The 27,173-nt window shown below is 48.7% G+C and overlaps 3 protein-coding genes across 4 annotated transcripts in view; 1 reads left to right on the top strand and 2 right to left on the bottom strand.

Annotated features, from left to right (window-relative positions):
• The window catches only part of LOC132572129 (zinc finger protein OZF-like), a 1,123,325-nt gene that overhangs the window by 803,259 nt on the left and 292,893 nt on the right, over positions 1 to 27,173 (top strand). The window lies entirely within an intron of this gene.
• On the bottom strand, positions 774 to 25,745 carry LOC132570917 (zinc finger protein OZF-like). Its single transcript, XM_060237555.1, has 5 exons — positions 25,740 to 25,745; positions 20,456 to 20,583; positions 16,063 to 16,094; positions 11,504 to 12,698; positions 774 to 855 (listed from the first exon to the last, which is right to left on the bottom strand). The coding sequence occupies exons 1-5, from the start codon at positions 25,743 to 25,745 to the stop codon at positions 774 to 776; spliced, it is 1,443 nt and encodes a 480-aa protein (XP_060093538.1).
• Positions 25,221 to 27,173, bottom strand: part of LOC132572096 (zinc finger protein 436-like) — a 7,154-nt gene continuing 5,201 nt past the window's right edge. For both annotated transcript variants that reach the window (XM_060238887.1, XM_060238888.1), the window contains exon 6: positions 25,221 to 27,173. This exon is cut by the window's right edge and continues 499 nt beyond it. In XM_060238887.1, coding sequence (XP_060094870.1) covers positions 25,961 to 27,173 — 1,213 coding nt within the window. In that variant the 3' untranslated portion in view covers positions 25,221 to 25,960.

Raw genomic sequence — 27,173 nt, 5'->3', positions numbered from 1 at the left:
AGACTAAAACTATTACAATGTTTTGTTTACGAAAAGTAGGAGAATAGTGGGATTTTGCATTGCAATTTTTAAAATAAAACATCAATAAAAAAAGCACAAGGATCACATAGCAGAAAACTATAAAGTGCTCTCAGCCTGGGAAAACATGAAATGGTAGTGGGGGAAGGAGAGAGGGGGGAGAGAGAGAAAGACAGAAAGCGAGAGAGAAAGAAAGGAAAACCTGAAATGGCAGCCTGGGAAAACATGAGATGGCAGGGCATTTCAAGCTTCTTCACCCCCACTCCACTCCACCCCACTGTACTCAGATTAGCAATGGCAATGGAGGGAGGGAGATAGGGGAAAAGACTAACTGACAGAGAGAGAGAGGAAGGGGAGTGGGAAATAAAGCAAATAGGGAAAAAGAAAGACTGACAGACAGAAAAAGTAAGAAAGAATGAAAGGGAGGGAAGGGGAGAGAGTTGGAAACAGAAAAAAGAAAGAATGAGAAAGGAAATAGGAAGGAAGAAAAAGGGACGGAAGGAGCGAAAGAAAGGAGGGACAAAAGGAAGAAAGAAATAGAAAAAGAAAAATGGAAAGAAACGGGATGGGAGCAACTCACCTTTTAAACTGCTGACTCTAGCAGCACAAGCAGGCCTGAGTCCCCTGACCTCAGCTGGCCAAGGGAAGTCAGGCCTAGTTCCCCCCCGCCTCCTCCTCCCTCCCCCCCCCAGGTCAGTTTCAGGCTGGTTAAGGCACCCCTCCCTCCGGCAAGGCGAGGAAACAATACTGAGCTCTCACTCAGCGCGGGTGCAGGCTGTCAGCAGGTTGAACTTATGTCCAAAAAGGCCACCACTGCTGCTCCCTCGCCCGCACTTCCTGGATGGGAAGGAAGCATGGGAGAGGGAGCAGCAGCAGCGGCCTTTTCGGACGTTCGTTTGACCTGCCCCCACACTGAGTGAGAGTTCAGCGGCATTTTCCCCGCCGGGGAGGGGAAGGAGGGGCGCCTTAACCAGCCTGAAACTGACCTGCGGGGGGAGGGAGGAAGGGAGGAGTCATGAGGGGGGTGCAATGCTGTGGGGAGGAGGTGCGGGGGGCGGGAATGGCAGGCCACCGGTGGCCCCGTGACCTGGCACTGAGGCCGGCGTGGGCCAGTGTCGGGTCCCAACCCTGCAGTTAGGAAACGCCGCTCTAGAAGAACCCTGTAATCTGTCTTCGAATGCAAGGCCGTTCTCTTTCTCCGCCAGTTTCTCTTATACTTTTGGCTTCTTTTGCAGAGAGAGAGGGAGACACAGAGAGAGAAAGAAACTGAAGACTAGAAATTCTTCTGGAAGGTCAGCACCACAGTCCAGATCAAAGCCCGGAATCTGAACCAGTATATGCAGAATGGCACAGAATCCTAGTTCCTCCAAGGGTTATAGATATTTTCACATGGTCTGGTGTGATTTGTGGGTGTTTATAATTTGAGCCTCCCTGCAGTTCACATCATCATTTCTTTCAAGGCCAGATCCCAGAATGTGGTCATTGGTTAATTGTGAGAAGCTTTATCCTGTTCTGCAAACAGGAGGGTGAGGGGATGATGCTCAGGGGTGGTCCGATGCCCCATGGCTCCCTAGGCAGACTCACTGCCTGGCACCATCCCCCACAGCTCCCCCCCACAGTTCCATGCCCCCCCTCCCCGCCAAGACTCCTACTCCCCTTCTTCCCTTCCCCACCCTATGCCCATTTCAATGTCGGAACTGCCTCTAGCGCCACGTTCCGGCTATCTAAGGCCCTCCCTGCACGGATCACTTGATCAGCAAGTAAAACCGCACCACGGGGCCGCACTCACAATCTGTCAGGAGCAGCCTCCTGAAAGGGCGGCCCCGCTGCCGCTGACTCCTCCCCTCCCCACTTCCTGAATGGGAAAGGCATTGAAATTGACATGGGGTGGGGAAGGAAGGGAGGAGGAGGCGGGGGGAAATGTAGGCGTTAGCCTTGGAGGAGGGGGGGGGGAGGTCAAATTTGCCACCGCTGCCCTGCTGGCGCCCTAGGCAACCGCCGAGTTTGCCTAGTGGGAGTGCCAGCCCTGCAGATGCTGGAAAATTCCATCCAGAAGGACCTCTGATTGGTCCTTCATACCACCTGATCCTAGAGAGGCAGAAAGTATAATATGGGCATGGATGAGAGGGAAGTCAGGCTAATTTTATACTCCTGGAATGCCTGGTTTGTTGATGTTCTTTTTTTTTTAATACCATCCTCTAGGCATGCAACAAGGGTAGTCCTGTATCCCTCGCATTTTGTAGGGGGTTGGACTAGATGACCCTGGAGGGGAGTTCCAATTCTATGAACACGTGAAGTTTCCTTAGACTGAATCAGACCCCTGGTCCCTTGGAGTCAGTATCATCTGCTCAGTCCAGCATTGGCTCTCCAGGGTCTCAGACAGAGTATTTCATTCCACCTCCTATCTGATCCTTTTCATTGGAGATGCAGGGGACTGAACCTGGGACCTTCTGCATGCAAAGGAGATGCTCTGCCAGGGTGCTTCAGCCCCGCCCGAAGCGGTGGGAAGGGGGTCAAAATGATGCATCGCTATTCAATATTTGGATTCATTCCACCTCACAATGGCAGCAAGTTGCACCTTTGGCATCTAGGAAAGATCCTTACCCAGAGAGGCCACGTTCCCATAGTTCTCCAGCATGACTTCCCTGTACAGAGCTCTTTGTCCCGGATCCAGCAGGGCCCACTCTGCCTCCGTGAAATAGACAGACACTTCCTCCAAGGAAAAGGGACCCTGAAAGAAAAAGAAGATTGCCTCCTCTTCAGAGATCTCATCCAGGAAGGGAGTTATCTGGGAAGGTACAGAAAATAAGGCTTGGGATGGGTAAATGCAACAGCATTCAAAGGATCTCTCTCACGGCCCCCTTGTAGAAACTGAAGGAGCCAAAGCTCCCCTGAGAAAGGAGGAGGGACTCAGGCTTTGCCCCCCCCTCGCTCATCTCCCCTACCTGGGTTGGAGGTGCAGCGACTGTTCCCACATCTTGGAAAAGGCCACGGTTCAATAGCATCTCTTCACTGCCTGTTCCTGAGACAAAGGAGGGAGGGAGGGTGTTTGCTTGTTTGTTTCCTGGTTCACACACACTATTCTCAGGGTTGTGAAACCTTCCGCTATGTACACTCTACTCATTTTTAAAATACTTTATACTACATTCTGAGAGAGGCAGAAGAGAAGCACCAGGGAGCTACGAGCCTTAGGAATTATAAATACTGCCAATGTATTTCAGACTTCTGTCAGAGTTGGGTTTGCTCTACAAGGAGGGAAATGAGGAGTGGAAATGCAACAGCATGAGATAGCACCATCCTGTTGGACCAGTCATGACTAGAACAATTCTGGGGACTTTAGGGTCATAGGAATGAGCTTTTAGAGTTTCTCTGGGGCATGCTGAATTGGAGATGTTTGTATTTATTGTTACGGTAACGTGTTAATGTTATAAGCCGCTCTGAGCCCGCTTTGCGGGATAGGTTGGGGTATAAATCGAAAATTAAATTTAAATTAAACCAGGTTTTCAACCTGATGCAACTTCAACATGACACCACATCTGTCCCAAGTCCCACCCCAAGACCCTCCCAAAAGCGCCTGCAAGTGCTAAGGCAAATTCTGCCATCCCTACTCCGCGCCCTGCGACCCACAGCAGCCCCCAGATGACCCTCCAAGCACAGAAGGAAAATGTTCCCATGATTATTGGCCCCCAGGGACTGGTTTCAGAGCTCTGCTTCCCCAGAAGGTGGAGGGTCCCTTTCGAGGTTTGCCTGCCTTCCCCTCCCCAGGGAATCTGAGACCTTTTAGGGAAGGAAGGTGAGAGATGAATTTTTAAAGTTATGGGATAAATGGTCCTCCAGGAGTTTGTCTGATCTTTTAGAGACATCACAGTGTGTGGATATTAAGTGCCTACAAATATCTCTGTGTTGCTATAGAAATATGCATTTACCCCCCTGACCTGACCTCTCTACCCATCACATGCACAGGCTCCCCAGGCACAAGGAGTCCTTACCACAGGAGAGGGCATCTTGGGCACGCTCCACCGCCTGCACCCTCTGCCCCTGCTCCAAGGAAGCTCCTTCTGTCTCGGGGATTGCAGCTTCCATCTCCAAAGGTGGTCCCCGCATCTGAAACAGCAGTAAAGGAGAAGGGTAAGAGATGGAATGGAAAAGAGACCAAGGAATGGATCCTGCCCCACTCCCAGATTCTGCACCCTTCTCTAAGCCGATCTGGTGAGTTATCTGCAGGGGTCAGAAATTCTCTAGCAGAAGAGGCTCTGGGCAAGGTAAGGTCAGATATCATTGCTTGAATTGGGCATATCTGGAGAGAATCCCCTCACCTGTTCTGCCTGCCTCTTCTCCTCTGCCTGACTCAGGAGGAAACCTTCGGCCAGGGCCACCGCCTGGGAACTGGTCTCCGGCCCACATCCTCTCACCCAGCACTGCATTTCCTGGGGCAGGAGAGTCAGAAACTGCTCCAGGATCACCAGGTCCAGGATCTGCTTCTTGGTGTGCCTCTCTGGCTTCAGCCACTGGCTGCAAAGTCCATGGAGCTGGCTGCAAACCTCTCGGGGCCCATCGGCCTCATGGTAGCAGAACTGTCGGAAACATTGGCAACATACTTCTGAGGTCAGGGTGTTCTTAGCCAAGATCTCTGGCCCAGCCCTTTTCCAGAATTCAACATGACTTCCAGGCTGGATGGGATGGGGGCTTTTCCTTGCTCCTTTGCCACTTCCAGGTCCTTCTGGATCCTGCTCTTCCTTCTCCTTCCCCTTCTCTTGGGTCACCTCTGTGTTTGAAAACATGCCTTTATTCACTGGGCTATGAACAATGGCTTCTTCCTGAGGGGATGGAGAGAGACAGACAGTGTGTGCCAAAAGGAGAACACGTACACACAAACCTCCACCCCCAAAATAAAAAGAAGCAGGGAATATACAACAAATTCATCCAGAGAATTGCCCTGGCTTGCAATTATCCCCATCTCCCTCCATCGATCTAAACGCTTCTCTCCCCCATAAGTCTTACTTCCAAGGAGACCTCCCGGGATCCGGCTGCTGCACGGCTTTCCCCTCCTCCTGCAGCTTCTCTGCACCCCTCCCAGTCCTCCTTCGCCCTGCAAATGCAAACCCCTCCCCTTCCCTGGGAAAAGCCCCTCCCTCTCCTTGCTCGGCCGCTCTAGCAAGCAGCTCAGTGCTTTTAACCCTCTCCGTGCTGCAGAGGAAGGAGAAAGGTGTCCTGGAGGAGTTTCAGCAGGGCTGCCGTCAGCCACGCCTTGTGCTGCTCAATGGGGCTGCTCGGGAGTAACTTTGGTGCAGGGGGTTGAGCTCCTCCCGGGGTGTCCCGGGCTGCTCAGAGAAAGGAGACTGCAGCTGGGCCCCCCCTCCTGACTCCTCTTCCTCCTGGAATAAGGACCTTCAAACTCAATGGGGGGGGGGAGAAAAGGGGGGGGGGGGCGTTAGTGATGATGACACCAGGCTCTTCTTGGAATAGACCATTTGGCATTTCTGTTGCCCCCCTGGAGAGAAGACCTCTTTGGGTCTCCTGGCCCTTCCTTGCAAGTCCAGGGAAATGCTGAAAGCCACTGTGGAGTCAGGCAGGCGAGGGGGCACAGCTGGTGGGGGTAGCCAGGGGGCTGAAGGGGAAGGACCCCCGCCCTGGATTATCCCTCCCGAGGGACCCCAGGCTGGAGGAAGGGGGGTTCTCCTCCCGCAGGGTCTCTGCTGGGCTGTCCAACCCCCCGGTGGGGCCTGGAGATCTCCCCAGATTACAATCCATCCCCAAACTACAAAGTGCAGATCCTCTGGAGAAGTGGGCTGCCTGTGGGGGGGGGGGTGGCTTTCCCTCTAAGGCAGTATGTCTCCTGGAGGATCCTGCTCATAGTCAGCCATTTCCACTCCGCCCATCTTCCAGGAGCTCCGCCCAAGTCCCTTCTCCCTCCTGTCCCACCACCCACCCACCCTGCAAGGCAGACCAATCCCAAAGGGAAGGCTGAGCCCAGGGAGAGTCGAGTTCGAATTCAGCCCTTCCTCCAGGCAGTTGGCAAACCTGAACTATTCTCTCCCCCCACCCCCCTTCTTCTCAGGGCCCTTCACTCCCTCTGCTGCGGCTGCCAACTCCATGTTGGGGAACACCTGGAGACTGATGGGGGAAGGGGGGATTGCGGATGGGATGGCATCAATTGGGGTTTGATACCACAGAGTCCCCCCCCCCTGCAGTCGCCCTTTCCCCCAGGGGGTGCTGATCTCTGTGGTCTCTGGAGAGCAGTATTGTTATTCCAGATGTCCAGGCCCTCCCTGGAAGTTGCAAACCAAACAGGAGGAACACAGTAAAACTGAGACTCTGGAGAGACCTGTGTTCAGGTAATATCATAATAATCAGTTAGTGACACTCAATATTCATGAAGATTTGGAAAGTTCCAAAAGCTTAATGCAGAAAAATTATTTTGCTTACTAATCAATCCTCAAAATATATAGACAGTTCAAAGCACTAAGCATGTATTCGCATAGAATCACATAAACGCTTACAAAAACATAGCAAAGATAAGATTAAACAATGCCAGATGCATGAGTCACCATGAGAGTCCTCTGTTTACTGGGATTTTTCCTCCTTGGTGGAGTCTGATCGTGACTCATGCATCTTGTTTGTTTAATCTTATCTTTACTATATTTTTGTAAGTGTTTATGCGACTCTATGTGAATACATGCTTAGTGCTTTGAACTTTCCAAATGTTCATAAATCTTGAGTGTTACTATTACTATTTTCACGGAACGGGGGTCTCTCCAGTGTCTCCTCCCTGGAAGTCAGCAATCTTGTCCCAGTTGAGCCAGGAATCCCATGGCAGCCCCCCTCCCCAATCCCCACCCCCTCCCTCCCAGGTCTCCTGCAAGGCCCTGCCAGGAGCACAACCCCAGTGGGGCCCAAAAGGAAACCAGCACCAGCAAAAGGGGGAGGAACTGGACTCTCCCCCACCCCCAAGCTATGCTGGGCTTCCCTTGATTTGGCAAAAATTGCCCCATGTTTAATTAAGAGCATGTTGCTTTTAAAAGAAACTGTCTTTGGGAAATAGCTGGAATGGATTTTATAGTCACCGTTTGCACATTAAACAGAGTGATCCGTTTGCCATCTTCTGTCCAGAGCTTTCGGCAGCCCCTGTCAGAATTTTAAAGCTACCAGCTGTAACGATGTTCGGTTCAATGCACCAAAGCTGACCCGTCTTTTCCCCAGTCTGGGCCTCCCGCATGCAGCTTCTTTTCGACCACACCTGCTGTGCAGACAAGGGATGGGTCCCAGCGGACGCTATGCCCAGGGACCAGGTGGCTTGACAGAAAGGGCAGAAGCAGGTAGACAGCCCAGGATGCAGTCACTCTAAAGCATCTTTAGCATGCTTATTATGAAAAGTTAAAACCCACGCAAGTCACTGCTGAATGAGCGGGATAATAGGACACGGCTGCAATCAGACTCTAATTCTGCACAGGGCAAGGAGGAGACCTACTAGTCCAGCTCTCAGGCATCCCACAGCACTGCAGAAATATCTGGAACATGTTTTTAAAAATTGTGGGGGGAGGGGGGCACAAGCAGGTAGCGTCGCCCAGCGCCCCAGATAGCCTGGCCCCGGCTGCACATGGAGGGGGAGAGGGGAATCAAACCCAGTTCTCCCACAGTGCTCTCTTCTTGGGGTCCCTAGATAAAGCTCTTCTTCCTCATCATGCTAGGAATTTGAGGGCTGCAGCTTTCTCCTTCCAGGCACTTCCATGCCTTCTAGCCCCTGCTACAAGTGCCCGAATCTTGCCCCACAGTAGCCCCATTTCAGCAGTACCCCTTGATGTTCTTGTCTTCTTCCCTGCCTTTTCCACACTGACTCTCCAAAATAATAACCTCGCTCCCTGAGCCAGAGAGTGCATTGTTCATAGATTGAGTTGTGGACAGAGGCCTCGATCCCCTTAAACTGCCACCCTGTCAAGGAACTCCTTGGCACTGTTTGTTTGGGGGAGGGGGGAACGGACTGTCCTGAGCTTCTTGCAATGGGCCCTGAGGAGAGTCTGTAGTGATCAGGAAGCCCCCAGGAGAACCTGTCAGCAGGGAACTGTCTCCCTCAAGAGATCCGTGGCCGTCTGGTTGGACTCTCACCTGACGGGGCTGGCAGTGGGCGAGAGGGAGAGCATCAGCCAATGGCATGCCAGAGACAGAGTGCGAGCCAATCTTGCATAGCCCATGTCCAACCAATGAAAATCCACAGATTTCCTACTATGGCAGCGCTAAACGATGCACAGAATGGAGAGAGTGGACAAAGAGAACTTTCTCCCTCTCTCAAATTACTAGATCTTGAAAGCATCCAAGGCACCTTACAATAACAAACATTTCCCAAAACACAACAGCAGACTTCATATCTCCCTCCCTCACTCCCTGAAGAGATACCAAGAATTCAAGCCCCATAAAAGCCCTGGCAAACCCGCAGGCCTTGAGGCCCCTCCTGAGGATCTCGGAGGGGGGCTGCACCCCCACCTCTTCCAGGAGCCCCGTCCACAGAGGAAGAGCCCTGAAGGAAAAGGTCCAGGCCCTGAGAAGTGGCAGACGGGCTGTGTGTGCCAAAACATCAGCATTTTGGTTCTTGTGAGAAGGCTTCTGAGCTCTTCTATGACCGTGGGGTGCTGATTCAGCTATCCAAATGTAAAGGGACTATCACATTTGATGACCCCCTTCTCCAAACCGTGCGACTCCGGGGCGAGTGAACCATGTCCTCAGAGCTCACTTCCATGAGGTTGTGTGGCTTGGAGAAGGAAGAGATTTAGAGAGACAGTCCTACAAGTGCCTTCTCCACCCCCCTTCACTGAGAAAAATGGAGGAAGAGGGCACCTTCTCCTTTAGGTCCCATGAATAGATCCCCCTGGTCCAATCTTTTGTAAATTTAGGGCGGGAGGGTTGAGAAGAGGTACAATCTGCAGCAGAGCAAACTTGGTACCAGAACCTTAAAAACCAACCCCTCCCCCACAGTGCCAGATAGCCCTGGATCAATTCTGCATTGTACCCGATGGGGCCCATTGAACTTACTGAGTTCTTGGGTTAGGGAACACAACCTGTTTCTTTCAGCCCAAATTAATCCTACTGCCAGAATGCTTTCGGCTTCAAAGTGGGAAGACCCCAAAAAAACTCACAGCAGGCTGAACGAGGGGGTGGTGATTAGGGTTGAGAAAGCCTCTCTAGAACTGCTTCTCAGATAAAAATGTTTGTGAATTAAGGATGCCGGCTGGTTACACTTTTATTAACTCCAGCAGCAGAGAGGCTGTAGATGTCTGTTACCCTCAAATTTTCTAATCCTTCATAGGCTCTGGGAAAGGAACTGTTTTTGCCAGATTTGAAGATGTCAGAGTTAGATTGGCAGATACCCTGAAGCAGCAAGTTTCACAAAGGAGGGGGACCACTAAAAACAGCCTCCCTACTTGGTGTAACCACATTCTCAGCCTTTCAGAACCAACAACACCAGGTCCTTTGAAGGAACTCATCAGAAACAGCTTTAAGAAAGTTTCACCCTTTTTTGGGTTCTCTGAGGAACACGAGAGCTAGACTTGTGCCTCAGGCTCTTTCCACATGCAGAGCATTGAGAAGGTTCCTATCTTGGGTGGACTCTTCGATTCTAGAAGAGAGAATAGCTGATTTTCAGACTGGGAGATCCCATTTCCAATCCTTGTTTTCTTCTCTGGGATCTTTTTTTTTTATTTTGAACATGGCTATTGTTCTTTCCAGTCCGAGCATTTATAACATTTATTTGTCAGGCACCTTACAATAACATCTTTATAAATGATTTGGATGAACAGACAGAATGCTTTTTAAATTTGCCGATGATACTAAAGGGGGAGGGGTTGCAAATACAGTAGAAGACAGAAACAGGATACAGGACGACCTTGACAGGCTGGAAAACTAGGCTAAAACAAATAAAATTAATTTTAACATGAATAAATGTAAAGTTCTGCGTTTCGGTAGAAAAAATCCCATGCATAGTTATAGGATGGGGCAGACTTGTCTTAGCAGTAGTATGTGCGAAAAGGATCTAGGGGTCTTAGTGGATCATAAACTGAACATGAGTCAATAGTGTGATGCGGTGGCTAAAAAGCCAAATGCAGTTTTGGGCTGTATCAACAGGAGTATAGTGTCCAGATCATGTGATGTGATAGTATCGATTTACTTTGCTCTGGTAAGACCTCAACTGGAGTATTGTGTTCAGTTTTGGGTACCACATTTTAAGAAGGATATAGACAAGCTGGAACAGTTCCAGAGGAGGGCGACAAAGATGGTGAGGGGTCTGGAGACCAAGTCCTATGAGGAAAGGTTGAAAGAGCTCGGGATGTTTAACCTGGAGAGCAGGTGGCTGAGAGGTGATAGGATCACCAGGTATTTGAAGGGCTGTAATAAAGAGGATGGGGTGGAATTGTTTTCTGTGGCTCCAGAAGGTAGGACCAGAACCAATGGCTTGAAATTAAATCAAAAGAGTTTCTGGCTCAACATTAGGAAGAACTTCCTGACTGTTAGAGCAATTCCTCAGTGGAATAGGCTTCCTCGGGAGGTGGTGGGCTCTCGTTCCTTGGAGGTTTTTAAACAGAGGCTAGGTGGCCATCTGACAACAATGAAGATCCTGTGAATTTGGGGTACGTATTTGTGGGTTTCCTGCATTGTGAAGGGGGTTGGACTAGATGACCCTGGAGGTCCCTTCCAACTCTATGATTCTATGAACAAACATTTCCCATTGGAACCCAAAGCATAAGGTTTCTTCTGTAGAGTCAAGCTTTTTAAAGCAGTTGGCACCTTTTCTGGATACACTGCAGTCCAAGCTCTGCTCATGACCCGACTTCGATCCCAGCAGAAGCTGGGTTCAGGTAGCCGACTCAAGCCTTCCATCCTTCTGAGGTCACTAAAACGAGTATCCAGCTTGATGGGGATAAAGTGTAGACGACTGGGGAAGGCAATGGCAAACCACTCTGTAAAAAGTGGTCTGACATCATCCCAGCGGTTGGTAACAACTTGATGCTTGAAACTTTACTTAGATTACAGGCCTTTACGGCAGCTTTAATGCCACTGAAAACTCCCACTCCACCTGAATCTCTTTCCACACTCTTGACCATTCATAAGGCTTCACCCCTGTGTGGGTTCTCTTATGCCACTGAAGACTGCCACTCCACATGAATCACTTTCCACACTCTGAGCATTTATATGGCTTCTCCCCCTGTGTGGGTTCTCTGATGCCACTGAAGACTGCCACTCCACATGAATCTCTTTCTACACACCAAGCTTTCAAAAGACCTCTCCACTGTGTGGGTTCTCTGATGATATTGAAGACAGCCACTCGTACTAAAACTCTTGTCGCACTCCAAGTATTCAAAAGGCTTCTCCCCTGTGTGAGTTCTCTGATGATACTGAAGATGGCCTTTTGTAGTGAATCTCTTTCCACTCTCTTGAGCATTCAAAAAGTTTATCTCCTGTGTGGGTTCTCTGTTGAAATTGGAGAGTGCCACTCCACGGGAAACTGTTTCCACACTCTGAGTATTCAAAAGACTTCTCCCCTGTGTGGGCTCGCTGATAATACTGAAGATGGCCACTCTGACTGAATGTCTTTCCACACTCTGAACTTTCAAAAAGTTTCTCCCCTGTGTGGGTTCCCTGATGCGTTTGAAGACTGCCACTCTGACTGAACCTCTTTCCACACTCTGAGCATCCAAAAGGTTTCTCTCCTGTGTGGGTTCTCTGATGCTTTTGAAGATTGCCACTCGTACTAAATCTCTTTCCACACTCTGAGCATTCAAAAGGCTTCTCCCCTGTGTGAGTTCTCTGATGCTCTTGAAGATTGCCACTCCGATTGAATCTCTTTCCACACACTGAGCATTCAAAAGGTTTCTCCCCTGTGTGGGTTCTCTGATGCGTTTGAAGACTGCCACTCTGACTGAATCTCTTTCCACACTCGGAGCATTCAAAAGGCTTCTCCCCTGTATGTGTTCTCTGATGCTTTTGAAGATGGCCACTCGTACTAAATCTCTTTCCACACTCCAAGCATTCAAAAGGCTTCTCCCCTGTGTGGGTTTTCTGATGATATTGAAGACTGCCACTCTGACTGAATCTCTTTCCACACACTGAGCATTCAAAAGGCTTTTCCTTTGTGTGGGTTCTCTGATGCTGTTGAAGATGGCCACTCTCACTGAATTTCTTTCCACACACTAAGCATTCAAAAGGTTTCTCCCCTGTGTGGGTTCTATGATGCGTTTGAAGACTGCCCCTCTGACTGAATCTCTTCCCACACACTGAGCATTCAAAAGGCTTCTCCCCTGTGTGGGTTCTATGATGCTGTTGAAGATGACCACTCTCACTGAATCTCTTTCCACACATTGTGCATTCAAAAGGTTTCTCCCCTGTGTGGGTTCTATGATGCTTTTGTAGACTGCCACTCGTACTAAATCTCTTTGCACACTCCAAGCATTCAAAAGGCTTCTCCTCTGTGTGGGTTCTCTGATGCTTTTCAAGATGGCCACTTGTATGAAATCTCTTTCCACACTCCAAGCATTCAAAAGGCTTCTCCCCTGTGTGGGTTTTCTGATGATATTGAAGACTGCCACTCTGACTGAATCTCTTTCCACACACTGAGCATTCAAAAGGCTTCTCCTTTGTGTGGGTTCTCTGATGCTGTTGAAGATGAGCACTCTCATTGAATCTCTTTCCACACACTGAGCATACAAAAGGCTTCTCTCCCGTGTGGGTTCTCTGATGCTTTTGAAGATTGCCACTCCACATGAATCTCTTTCCACACTCTGAGCATTCAAAAGTCTTCTCCCCTGTTTGGGTCTTCTTATGATATTGAACACTGCCACTCATACCAAATCTCTGTCCACACTTTGAGTATTCAAAAGGTTTCTCCTCTGTGTGGTTTTTCTGATGCTGTTGAATATTACTACTGAGACTGAATTTATATCTGGTCTCTGAGTATTCAGGTTTCCCCTGTCTCTTTATTCTTTGATGTACAAGTAGCTGTGATCTATTTCTGAAATACTTTCTGCACTGAATGGATTTGCTTGTTTTCATTTTCCCATGCTTTGGAGAGTGCATATTCCACTCTCTTCCGTCACACTTCTCAACCATACCGCCACCTTTCTTTCTCTTCACTCTGATTTGATTCCTGACATTTTCGTTCAAGTCTTCATTTTTAACTCTATCTGGCATTTCCTGATGAAGTTTCTCACCCTCCTCATTCCTCTGTTCATCCTCTGCTGGAATAAAGAGAGAGAAACTGTTAGCACTTGGGAAGGCTGAAAAGATCCAAAGGCATCTATGGGACTGCAGGAGGAAAGGACTGATGGCCCTTTGGCTTCATCCAGCTGGACTGATCTTAGCCACCCCTCCACCTTCCCCCAGGAATATCTGGTATTTAAGGATTCCTCCCCCACCCATGAAGAACTTCAGCTGAACTCTTGCCCAGAAGGAGCTTCTGAGCCTCCAGATTAAGGCTTCCCTCCCTCCTTACCCACCGGTCTCTATGATTGTACCAGACCAAATGTGGCTCAGGAGGGAATCAGGAATCTCATATGGTTATTTCTGGCCTGTTCTCCTGGCATAAGAGTGAAGGTCACTCACTCTGAACCAACTCATTTGGGAAGGAAATCTGCTCTTGGGAGCCTCTAGAACAGGGTTTCCCAAACTTTTTCACTCTGTGGCCCAGTTATTTTTACACTTCTTCTTCGTGGCCCACTAAAATTTGGGGGTGGAGCCAGGAGACTTTGAGGGTGGAGGCGGGAGACAGGAAATGTACAGACAATCCTAAAACTATTGCAATGTTTTGTTTAGGAAAAGGAGGCGAATAGTGGAATTTTGCAATTCAATTTTTAAAATAAAATATTCAGAAAAAGCACAAGGATCACACAGCAGAAAACCAAAACTATAAAGTGCTCTCAGCCTGGGAAAACATGAAATGGCAGGGGGGGGAAGGAGAGAGGGGGTGAGAGAGAGAAAGAAACAAAGTGAGAAAGGGAGAAAGAAAGGAAAACATGAAATGGCAGCCTGGGAAAACATAGAATGGCAGCCTGAGAAAACATAGAATGGCAGCCTGGGAAAACATGAGATGGCAGGGCATTTCAAGCTTCTTCCGCCCCCGCCCCCCCCCCCCGCTACTCAGATTAGCAATGGCAATGGAGGGAGGGAGGGAGACAGACTAACTGAGAGAGAGACAGAGGAAGGGGAGTGGAAAATAAAGCAAATAGGGGAAAAGAAAGACTGACTGACAGACAAAGAGAGAGAAAGAAAAAGAAAGAACGAACGAAAGGGAGAGAGGGAAGGGGAGAGAGTTGGAAACAGAGAAAAAAAGAATGAGAAAGGAAATAGGAAGAAAGGAAAAGGGAGGGAAGGAGTGAAAGAAAGGAGGGACAAAAGGAAGAAAGAAAGAGAAAAAGAAAAATGGAAAGAAACGGGATGGGAGCAACTCACCTTTTAAACTGCTGACTCCAGCAGCACAAGCAGGCCTGGGTCCCCTGACCTCAGCTGGCCAAGGGAAGTCAGGCCTAGTTCCGCCCCCCCATGCCTCCGATCCCCACTTCCTGAATGGCAGAGGCATTGAAATTGACATGGGGTGAGGAAGGAAGGGAGGGGGAGGCAGGAGGCAATGTAGGCGTTTGCCTTGGGGGAGGGGGGAGGCCAAATTTGTCGCCCCCACCCTGCTGGCCCCCTAGGCAACTGCCCAGTTTGCCTAGTGGGGGAGCCGGCCCTGCGGATGCTGCTGACAGTCTCTGGAAAATTCCATCCAGCAGGACCTTTGATTGGGTCATTCATACCACCTGATGCTAGAGAGGCAGAAACTATAATATGGGCATGGATGAGAGGGAAGCCAGGCTAACTTTATGCTCCTGGGATGCTAGTACACCTGGATGTTTCCTTGCTGCATCATGATGAATCCATCTCTCTGGAGTACATTAGGCTCCAGTTGCAATACTGATGCTGCAACAAAGAGTGCCATTTAGGTGCTTCCTATCTTAGACAGAATAGTTAGCTTTTTTGTTTTGTTTTACTGTTGCTGAGCTGCAGAAACTGTGCTGTTTTGTGATGTGTTATTTTTAAAACCTTAATGTACTTTATTTTTAAAAGGGGTCTGTTTTACTTGTGTGAAGCCAGTGAATCGGGTGTTGCTCAAGTACAAAGAGAAGTGACCCAGGGGGACCCAGGCTTTGATCCTTCACAGGATCATTCCCAGATCACAGGCAGAGCAAATGAAATTCTATCCAGAGGGAAGGGTGTGTTATGAAGGCTGGAAACAGAGCAAGAAGGATCTGAACCCTCCCAGAGTCCTTCTGAGGGACTCTCATCCACTTTGTCTCAGGTCAACATACCTTCTCTGGCTTGGGAGATGGCCGCAACACTGGCCTCAGTCGCCCATCTTCAAGAAGACCCACCTGGACACATGAAGTGGCCTTAGACTGAATCAGACCCTCGGCCCACTGAAGTCAGTATCCTCAGTCCAGCAGCAATTTTCCCAGGGTCTCAGGCAGACGTTTCCCAATCACTTCCTACCTGATCCTTTTCATTGGAGATGTTGGGGACTGAACCTGGGACCTTTTGCATGCAAAGGAGATGCTCTGCCAGGGAGCTGCAGCCCGCCCGAAGCGGTGAGAAGGGGGTCAAAATGACACATTGCTATTCAATATTTGGATTCCACCTCACAATGGCAGCAAGTTGCACCTTTGGCACCTCGGAAAGATCCTTACCCAGAGAGGCCACGTTCCCATAGTTCTCCAGCATGACTTCCCTGTACAGAGCTCTTTGTCCCGGATCCAGCAGGGCCCACTCTGCCTCCGTGAAAGAGACGGACACCTCCTCCAAGGAAAAGGGACCCTGGAAGAAAAAGAAGATTCCCTTCTCTTCAGAGATCCCAACCTGGAAGGGAGTCATCTGGGAAGGTACAGAAAATAAGGCTTGGGATGGGTAAATGCAACAGCATTCAAAGGATCTCTCTCACGGACCCCTTGTAGAAACTGAAGGAGCAAAAGCTCCCCTGAGAAAGGAGGAGGGACCCAGGCTGTGCCCCCCCCCCCCGCTCATCTCTCCTACCTGGGTTGGAGGTGCAGCGACTGTTCCCACACCTTGGAAAACACAACGGCTCAACAGCATCTCTTCACTGCCTATTCCTGAGACAATGAGGGAGGGAGGGAGGGTGTTTGCTTGTTTCCTGGTTCACACACGCACTATTCTCAGGGTTGTGAAACCTTCCGCTATGTACACTCAACTCGTTTTTAAAATACTTTATACTACATTCTGAGAGAGGCAGAAGAGACCTATGAGCCTCAGGAATTATAAATACTGCCAATGTATTTCAGACTTCCGTCAGAGTTGTGTTTGCTCTACAAGGAGGGAAATGAGGAGTGGAAATGCAATAGCATGAGATAGCACCGTCCTGTTGGACCAGACATGACTAGAGCAATTCTGGGGACTTGAGGGTCATAGGAATGAGCTTTCAGAGTTTCTGCTGAATTGGATATGTTTTATTTATTGTTACTGTAACGTTTTAATGTTGCAAGCTGCTCTGAGCCCGCCTTGCAGGACAGGGCGGGGTATTAATTGCAAATTAAATTTAAATTAAATTAAACTAGGTTTTCAACCTGACTCAACCTCAACATGACATCACATCTGTCCCAAGTCCCACCCCAAGACCCTCTCCAGTGCCTACAAGTGCTGGGCCAGAGCCTGCCATCCCTACTCCACCCCCTGCGACCCCCAGCAGCCCCCCAGATGACCCTCCAAGCACAGGCACAGAAGGAAAATGTCCCCATGATTATTGGCCCCCAGGGACTGGTTTTCAGAGCTCTGCTCCCCCAGAAGGTAGAGGGTCCCTTTCGAGGTTTGCCTGCCTTCCCCTCCCCAGGGAATCTGAGATCTTTTGTGGAAGGAAGGTGAGATATGCATTTTTAAAGTTATGGGATAAATGGTCCTCCAGGAGTTTGTCTGATCTTTTAGAGACATCACAGTGTGTGGATATTGAATGCCACCAATTATCTCTGTGTTGCCTATAGAAATATGCATTCCCCCCCCTGACCTGACCTCTCTACCCATCACATTCACAGGCTCCCCAGGCACAAGGAGTCCTTACCACAGGAGAGGGCATCTTGGGCACGCTCCACCGCCTGCACCCTCTGCCCCTGCTCCAAGGAAGCTCCTTCTGCGTCAGGGATTGCAGCTTCCATTTTCAAAGGTGGTCCCTGCATCTGAAACAGCAGCAAGGGAGAGGGATAAGAGATGGAATGGAAATGAGACCAAGGAATGGATCCTGCCCCACTCCCACACTCTGCACCCTCCTATCAGCAGTTCTGATGAATTATCTGCAGGAGTCAGAAATTCTCTAGCAGAAGAGGCTCTGGACAATTATCTGGCGAGGAAACTTTAAGATAAGGTGAGATATTGTTGCTTGAATTAGACACACCTGGAGGGAATCCCCTCACCTGTTCTGCCTGCCTCTTCTCCTCTGCCTGACTCAGGAGGAAACCTTCGGCCAGGGCCACCGCCTGGGAACTGGTCTCCGGCCCGCATCCTCTGACCCAGCCCTGCATTTCCTGGGGCAGGAGAGTCAGGAACTGCTCCAGGATCACCAGGTCCAGGATCTGCTTCTTGGTGTGCCTTTCTGGCTTCAGCCAGTGGCTGCAAAGTCCATGGAGCTGGCTGCAAACCTCTCGGGGCCCATCAGCCTCATGGTAGCGGAACTGCCGGAAGTGTTGGCCATGCACATCTGAGGTCAGGGTGTTCTTAGCTAGGACCTCTGGCACAGCCCTTTCCCAGAATTCAACACCACTCCCAGCTGGGGTGGGATCGGGGCCTTTGCTTGTTGTCTTGCCAGCTCCAGGTCCTTCTGGGTCCTGCTCTTCCATCTCCTTCCCCTTCTCTTGGTACACCTCTGTCTATGAAAACATGCCTTTATTCACTGGGCCATGAAGAAAGCCTTCTTCCTGAGGGGATGGAGAGAGACAGGCAGTGTGTGCCAAAAGGAAAATACCTACACACACACAACCTCAACCCCACCCGAACCCCAAAATTAAAAAAAGCAGGGAATATACAACGAATTCATCCAGAGAATTGCCCAGGCTTGCAATTCTCCCCGCCTCCCTCCCTCCCAAGATCTAAACGCTTTTCTCTCCAATAAGACTTACTTCCAAGGAGACCCCCCGGGATCCGGCTGCTGCAAAGCTTTCCCCTCCTCCCGCAGCTTCTCTGCACCCCTCCCAGTCCTCCTTCCCCTGCAAATGCAAACCCCTCCCCTTCCCTGGGAAAACCTCCTCCCTCTCCTTTCTCAGCTTCTCTAGGAAGCAGCTCAGTGCTTTTAACCCTCTCCGTGCTGCAGAGGAAGGAGAAAGGTGTCCTGGAGGCGCTTCAGCCGGGCTGCCGTCAGCCACGCCTTGTGCTGCTCAATGGGGCTGCTCGGGAGTAACTCTGCTGCAGGGGGTTCTGCTCCTCCCGGGGTGTCCCCGGCTGCTCAGAGAAAGGAGGCTGCAGCTGGGTCCCCCCTCCTGAGTCCTCCCCCTCCTGGAATAAGGACCATAAAACTCAATGGGGGGGGGGGGAGAAAAGGGGGCGGTTCAGTGATGAGGGCACCAGGCTCTTCTTGGAATAGGCCATCTGGCATTTCTGTTGCCCCCCTGGAGAGAAAACCGCTCTGGGTCTCCTGGCCCTTCCTTGCAAGTCCAGGGAAATGCTGAGTTCTTGGGTTAGGGAACACAACCTCTTTCTTTCAGCCCAAGCTAATCCTACTGCCAGAATGCTTTCGGCTTCAAAGTGGGAAGACCCCCAAAAGCTCATAGCAGGCTGAACTACGAAGGGATCAGGGTTGCAGAGCTGGTGGGGGGTAGCCAGGGGGCTGAAGGCGAAGGACCCCCGCCCTGGATTATCCCTGATCCCAGGCTGGAGGAAGGGGGGTTCTCCTCCCGCAGGGTCTCTGCTGGGCTGGCCAACCTCCCAGTGGGGCCTGGGGATCTCTCCAGATTACAATGCATCCCCAAACTACAAAGTGCAGATCCTCTGGAGAAGACGGCTGCCGGGGGGGGGGGGGGGGGGGCTTTCCCTTTAAGGCAGTATGTCTCCTGGAGGACCCTCCCCTCCTTGGAAATTCCCCAGCTCATATTTAGCCATTTCCACTCCGCCCATCTTCCAGGAGCTCCGCCCAAGTCCCTTCTCCTTCCTGTCCACCATCCACCCACCCTGCAAGGCAGACCAGTCCCAGAGCGAAGGAGAGAGTCAAGTTGGAATTCAGCCCTTCCTCCAGGCAATTGGCAAACCTGAACCTTTTTCTCCCCCCACCTCCATCTTCTCAGGGCCCTTCACTCCCTCTGCTGCGGTTGCCAACTCCAGGTTGGGAAACGCCTGGAGACTGAGGGGGGGAAGGGGGTTGCGGACAGGATGGGATCAATTGGGGTTTGATGCTACAGAGTCCCCCCCTCTGCAGTAGCCCTTTCCCCCAGGGGGGCTGATCTCTGTGGTCTCTGGAGAGCAGCATTGTTATTCCAGAAGGTCTCCAGGCCCTCCCTGGAAGTTGCAAAGCAAACGGGGGGAACACAAAAGGCTGAGACACTGGAGAGACCTGTGTGCAGTTCATATCATAATTCTGTTAGTGACACTCAATATTCATGTACATTTGGAAAGTTCCAAAAGCTTAATGCAGTAAAACTAATGTGCTTACTAATCAATCTTCAAAATATATAGACAGTTCAAAGCACTAAGCATGCATTCGCATAGAATCGCATAAACGCTTACAAAAACATAGCAAAGATAAGATGAAACAATGCGAGATGCATGAGTCACCATGAGAGTCCACCATTTACTGGGATTTTTCGTCCTTGGTGGATTCTTATCGTTACTCATGCATCTTGCATTGTTCCATCTTCTCTTTGCTATGTTTTTTTAAGTGTTTATACGATTCTATGTGAATAGGTCCCTATGGGCTGATAGGATAGACTAGAGCCCACTGTGTCCTACAGACCCACAGGACAGAATAGAGTCCACTCCATCATAGGAGCCAACTGTAGCCTAATTTGAAAAGAAAGAGTGAAGAGTATTTGCAGTTGGAAAAGGGGCTTCATTCATTTTATAGTATCCGTCTGTTTATCTGCTGCTGTTGAACTGGGCCCTCCCTGCTGCGAATAAAGATTCCTTTTGTGTCAGGAGATGAGAAGTCGGTGCTGCTGTTTGCCTCATAAACATCTCTCTGTTTTCAGTTTGGTTCACAGATGATTGCTGTGGACGGTCAAACCTTCTCCCTCATGGAGTATGTAGCTTTTCACCGGCTCCTGCAACCCCCCACTCCTTGGCACTGTTTGTTTGGGGGAGGGGGGAACGGACTGCCCTGAGCTTCTTGCAATGGGCCCTGAGGAGAGGCAGTAGTGATCAGGAAGCCCCCAGGAGAACCTGTCAGCAGGGAACTGTCTCCCTCAAGAGATCAGTGGCCGTCTGGTTGGACTCTCACCTGATGGGGCTGGCAGTGGGCGAGAGGGAGAGAATCAGCCAATGGCATGCCAGAGACAGAGCGCGAGCCAATCTTGCATAGCCCACGTCCAACCAATGAAAATCCACAGATTTGCTACTGTGGTAGCGCTAAACGATGCACAGGATGGAGAGAGTTGACAAAGAGAACTTTCTCCCTCTCTCCAATGACTAGATCTCGAAAGCATCCAAGGAAGCTGACAGCAATAGATTCAGGGGGGGCAAGAGGAAATAGTTCTCCACACAGGGAGTGACTGAAGGCAAAATTCGCTGCCAGAGGATGTAGTGATGGCCACAGGCTTAGACAGCTTTCAAAGGGGGTGATATGGATTCCTGAAGGAAAGGTCTCATAATGATCACGACACAGCGTGATTAAAGGGAACTTCCATGTTCAGACACAGTCAAACTTTGATTCCTGGGAGGCCGTATCAAGGGAAGACCCCAGAAGGAGTCACTCAACAGTGAGATGATTGCTGTGGATAGTCAACCCTTCTCCCTCGTGGAGTATGTAGTTTTTGACTGGCTACTGCAACCCCCACCCCGCCCCTTGGCACTCCATCCCCTCACAAAGCGACCCTGAGCTGACCCTCCACACGCCATTCCATGGGGAAAATGGTCAAGGCTCTCCCCTGTAGCTCAAGGCACCTTACAATAACAAACATTTCCCTTTGGAACCCAAAACACAACAGCAGACTTCATATCTCCCTCCCTCACTCCCTGAAGAGATACCAGGAATTCAAGCCCCCATAAAAGCCCTGGCAAACCAGCAGCCCTTGAGGCCCCTCCTGAGGATCTCGGAGGGGGGCTGCACCCCCACCTCTTCCAGGAGCCCCGTCCACAGAGGAAGAGCCATGATGGAAAAGGCCCAGGCCCTGAGAAGTGGCAGACGGGCTGCGTGTTCCAAAACATCAGCATTTGGGAGGATTGATCTAATAATGGCTACTAGACAGCGTGATTAAAGGGGACCTCCATGTTCAGACACAGTCAGCCTTTGAATCCTGGGGTGCCGGGAGGCAGTATCTAAGGAAGACCTCAGAAGCAGTCACTCACCTCAACAACGAGAGGATTGCGGTGGATGGCCAACTCTTCCCCCTTGTGCAAAATGCAGCTTTCAACCAGCTGCTGCAACACCTGGCTCCTCGGAGCTCCATCCCATTGCAAAGGACTCTAAGCCGATCCAACAAGCCCCACTCCATGATGGTGACGGTCAAGGTTCTCTCAACCCCTGCACGTCCCTTGTGCAGCCTGAGACAGCTGCCTGGAGCACGGCTCCAGGAGGAGCGCACCGGTTTGGCCCTCCCACCTGTCCTCACCTGCAAGGCGAAGGAAATTGTTCGATCAATCGGTAGCAACTGCCACGGGGCTTCCAGCCTCCGAGTGCACGTCTACTGGTTGCTCGTCGTCACTGCATCCCTCATGTCTGTGCTCCCAAGCAGATGCGAGGGATGGAGAGCCAGCACACGTGCATGCACTGAGCCTGGAAGCTCCATGGCAGCAGCCACCAAGACCGGGAGATCCCATTGCCCATCCTTGTTTTCTTCTCTGGGATCTTTTTTGGATTTTTAACATGGCTAATGCTCTTTCCAGTCGGAGCACTTATAACATTTATTTGTCAGGCAGCTTACAATAACATCTTTATAAATGATTTGGATGAAGGAACAGACAGAGGGAATGCTTATTAAATCTGCCGATACTAAAATGGGAGGGGTTGCAAATACAGTAGAAGACAGAAACAGGATACAGGATGACCCTGACAGGCTGGAAAACTGGGCTAAAACCAATGAAATGAATTTTAACACAAATAAATTTAAAGTTCTGCATTTAGGTAGGAAAAATCCCATGCATAGTTATAGGATGGGGGAGACTTGTAGTATGTGTGAAAAGGATCTAGGGGTCTTAGTGGATCATACGCTGAACATGAGTCAACAGTGTATTGCGGCGGCTAAAAAGGCAAATGCAATGTTGGGCTGTATCAACAGAGGTATAGTGTCCAGATCACGTGATGTGATGGTACTGCTTTACTCTGCTCTGGTAAGACCTCACCTGGAGTATTGTGTTCGGTTTTAGGCACCACATTTTAAGAATATAGACAAGCTGGAACGGGTCCAGAGGAGGGCGACAAAGATGGTGAGGGGTCTGGAGACCAAGTCCTATGAGGAAAGGTTGAAGGAGCTGGGGATGTTTAGCCTGGAGAGGAGGCAGCTGAGAGGTGATAGGATCACCAAGTAGGACTATATATAAATGCAGAGAAGTCGATGCTTTTATGTAAAAATATGCAACCAAATAGACAGAAAGAATTGCAGGCACTGACGGGGTGTAAAGTTACTTCTAAAGTAAAATATCTTGGCGTAGAAATAACTATGAAGAATATAGATTTATTTTAAAATAATTATGAAAAGCTTTGGTGCAAGATGGACAAAGATTTGATAAAATGGAACAGACTTAATTTGTCTTTATTGGGCAGGATTGCTGCAGTTAAGATGAATATTTTGCCAAGAATAATGTATCTGTTTCAAACTATCCCGATCGTGAAAGATAGCAAACAATTCAATAAGTGGCAAAAGAAGCTCTCTGACTTTGTATGGGCCGGGAAGAAACCAAGAATTAAGATGAAAATTTTAACAGATGCAAAAGAAAGAGGAGGCTTTCAGCTCTCGGACTTAAGATTGTACCATGATGCTGTTTGCTTGACGTGGATCAAGGATTGGATAATGCTGTTGGATAAAAAACCTTTAAGGTTGGAAGCTCATGGGAATAAATTCGGCTGGCACGCGTATTTGTATTATGGGAAACACAAGATGGACGGGTTTTTTTCTCATCACCATATTAGAAACACTTTATTAAGTACTTGGATAAAATATAAGAAATATGGTGATGAGAGGAAGCCGCTTTGGATAGTGCCAGCAGAAGTAATAAAAATAACAGCTGAATCTGAGGAAGAGTGATGTCTTACAATCAATTGTTAAAGATTCAAGGTGGGAAAGTTGAATTAAAGTCAGCAGAAGAGCTAAATAATAAATATGACTGGTTTCAAATGCAACAAATAAAAAGTCTGATGGAAAATGATATGAAATCTGATGGAATTAGACGTGAGCAAACAGAATTGGAAAAGGTTTTGCTTGGAGACAATGAAAAATTAATATCAAAAGTATATAAATTATTATTGAAATGGTCTACAGAAGAGGAAGTAGTAAAATCTCAAATGGTTAAATGGGCAATCAATATAAACAGAGAAATTCAAATGGATACTTGGGAGTATCTTTGGAAGAACTCGATGAAGATATCAACATGTCAGAATATCAAGGAGAACTGTTTTAAAATGATGTATAGGTGGTATATGACTCCGAAGAAACTGGCAAAGATGAGTAAAAAGATGTCAGACAGATGTTGGAAATGTAAGCACCATGAAGGTTCTTTTTTTCATATGTGGTGGACCTGTGAAAAAGCAAAAAACTTTTGGCGGATGATACAACAAGAAATTTCTAAAATTTTGGGTTATGACTCCAAGAAAGTGGCAGAGACTTTTCTGCTAGGATTACAAATAGAAAAATTTCCAAAAAAAGATAGGACTTTAATTTGGTATCTGCTCTCAGCTGCTAGGACACTGTATGCGCAGCTGTGGAAACAAGAAAAAATACCAGAGAAATGGGACTGGATTGTGAAAGTTTTATCGTGGAGCGAGATGGATAAATTAACAAGAACTTTGAGAGACTATGATCTAGAAGTGTTTAAAAAGGAGTGGAAGAAATTTAAAAAATATAAAGAGTTAGACTGGAACGTAAAAAGACATTGGACAATTTTTTAATATGAATGAGAAGAAAAAGACAGTGTGTTTTGATGGGTTTGGGATACCTTTATATTTAGATTTAAATATATAACTTCGGGGTAAGTCTAATAATGGAGGGAGGGGGGATTGAAAATATCATATGGGTTAGGGATAGAAAAGATATAACTAAACATCGTAACCGTATGTTATTAATAATTTGTTAAAATACAACATTGGAGGGAAGGAGGATTGAAATGTCATACGGATTAATATTGAGATAATTAAGAAATAACTAAGTTGTGTAATCATATGATATCAATAAATTGTTAAAACCAGGATCACCAAGTAATTGAAGGGCTGTAATATAGAGGATGGGGTGGAATTGTTTTCTGTAGTCCCTGAGGGTAGGACAAGAACCAGTGGCTTGAAATTAAATCAAAAGAGTTTCTGGCTCAACGTTAGGAAGAACGTCCTGACTGTTAGAGCGATTCCTCAGTAGAACAGGATTCCTCAGGAGGTGGTGGGCTCTCCTTCCTCGGAGGTTTTTAAACAGAGGCTAGGTGGCCATCTGACAGCAATGAAGATCCTGTGAATTTGGGGTAGGTATTTGTAGGTTTCCTGCATTGTGAAGGGGGTTGGACTAGATCCAACCCTTCCAACTCTATGATTCTATGAACAAGCATTGCGCATTGGAACCCAAAGGATAAGGTTTCTTCTGTAGAGTCAAGCCTTTTAAAGCAGTTGGCACCTTTTCTGGATACACTGCAGTCCAAGCTCTGCTCATGACCAGAGTTCGATCCCAGCAGAACCTGGGGTCAGGTAGTCAACTCAAGCCTTCCATCCTTCTGAGGTCAGTAAAACGAGTACCCAGATTGCTACGGATAAAATGTAGATGACTGGGGAAGGCAGTGGCAAACCACCCCGTAAAAAGGCTATAAAGAAAACATTATGATCTGAGATCACCCCAGGGGTTGGTAACAACTTGATGCATGAACCTTTACTTAGATTACAGCCCTTTGAAGCAGCTGGGACCTTTTCAATACTTTTTATGGTCTGTGGTTGTCTTTTAGGTGTGAAATAGGGGGAAAGTTCTTTTTACGGGCTAAGCACTCACATGGACCCTCCTTCTGTGGGTTTCTAGATGCAGCTCTGACTGAATCTCTTTCAGAGCTCCCAGCATTAAAATTGTGTCTTCCCTGTGTGGGTTCTCAGTTGTCAAAGAGTGCTTCTGCAACAGCGTCTCTTTCCACAGTCTGAGAATGCAAAAGGTTTCTCCCCTATACGACCTCATATACGCTTTAGAAAATTGTCACACTTTCAGAATCTCTTTTCAACATTTCCTCCCCATGTGTGGGATCATTGATTCAGCTGAAGAGTGCCAGTCTAAATGAATCTTCTCTCACACTCCAAGCACTCAAAAGGTTTCTACCCTCTGGATTCTCCAATGCAGTAGTCTGTCCTTGCTTCTTCTGGGGCCTGTCCCATTGCCTGCTCCCCTTACCCTCATCAAGCTACATGGGAGAACAGCTGCCACTGCAGTAAAGGAGGCTGATGGGCCAACAGCTCTTCAGGAAGTTCAATGTATGTGTGGGGGGGAGAGTGGTCTCATTCATGGGGATGGTGTCCCTCCCTTAGGGCCATTTCCAAGTCCAAGTGCGGCGAGCCATGGACAAACTCTGAGGATTCAAAAGGTTATCCCTTGTGTCTCTTTCCACACTTTGATCATTCACAACATTTCTCCTCTGTGTGGCTTCTCTGATGATGCTGAAGACTCCCACTCTGACTGAATCTCTTTCCACACTCCAAGCATTCAAAAGGCTTCTCCCCTGTGTGGGTTTTCTGATGCCTTTGAAGACTGCCACTCGTATTAAATCTCTTTCCACACTCCAAGCATTCAAAAGGCTTCTCCGCTGTGTGGGTTCTCTGATGATATTGAAGACTGCCACTCCACATGAATCTCTGTCCACACACTGAGCATTCAAAAGGCTTCTCCCCTGTGTGGGTTCTCTGATGCCTTTGAAGATTGCCACTCCGACTGAATCTCTTTCTACACTCTGAGCATTCAAAAGGCTTCTTCTCTGTGTGGGTTCTCTGATGCCTTTGAAGATTGCCACCCTGACTGAATCTCTTTCCACACTCTAAACACTCAAAAGGCTTCTCCCTTGTGTGGGTTCTCTGATGCTTTTGAAGATTGCCACTCCAACTGAATCTCTTTCCACACTCAAAGCATTCAAAAGGCTTCTCCCTTGTGTGGGTTCTCTGATGCTGTTGAAGACTGTCTCTCCGACTGAATCTCTTTCCACACTGTGAGCATTCAAAAGGCTTTTCCCCAGTGTGGGTTCTCTGATGCTCTTGAAGACTGCTACTCTGACTGAATCTCTTTCCACACTCTGAGCATTCAAAAGGCTTTTCCCCAGTGTGGGTTCTCTGATGCTGTTGAAGACTGTCACTCCGACTGAATCTCTTTCCACACTCTGAGCATTCAAAAGGCTTCTCCCCTGTGTGGGTTCTCTGATGCTCTTGAAGATTGCTACTCTGACTGAATCTCTTTCCACACTCTGAGCATTCAAAAGGCTTCTCCCCTGTGTGGGTTCTCTGATGCTGTTGAAGACTGCCACTCTGACTGAATCTCTTTCCACACTCTGAGCATTCAAAAGGCTTTTCCCCTGTGTGGGTTCTCTGATGCTCTTGAAGATTACTACTCTGACTGAATCTCTTTCCACACTCTGAGCATTCAAAAGGCTTCCCCTCTGTGTGGATTCTCCTATGCTTTTGAAGATTGCCACTCCAACTGAATCTCTTTCCACACTCCAAGCATTCAAAAGGCTTCTCCCCTGTGTGGGTTCTCTGATGCTGTTGAAGACTGCCACTCTGACTGAATCTCTTTCCACACTCTGAGCATTCAAAAGGCTTTTCCCCAGTGTGGGTTCTCTGA

The sequence above is a fragment of the Heteronotia binoei genome, chromosome 5 (assembly GCF_032191835.1).
Source record: "Heteronotia binoei isolate CCM8104 ecotype False Entrance Well chromosome 5, APGP_CSIRO_Hbin_v1, whole genome shotgun sequence".
NCBI classification, from domain to species: domain Eukaryota; kingdom Metazoa; phylum Chordata; class Lepidosauria; order Squamata; family Gekkonidae; genus Heteronotia; species Heteronotia binoei.
This window is presented reverse-complemented; position numbering and strand designations above follow the sequence as displayed.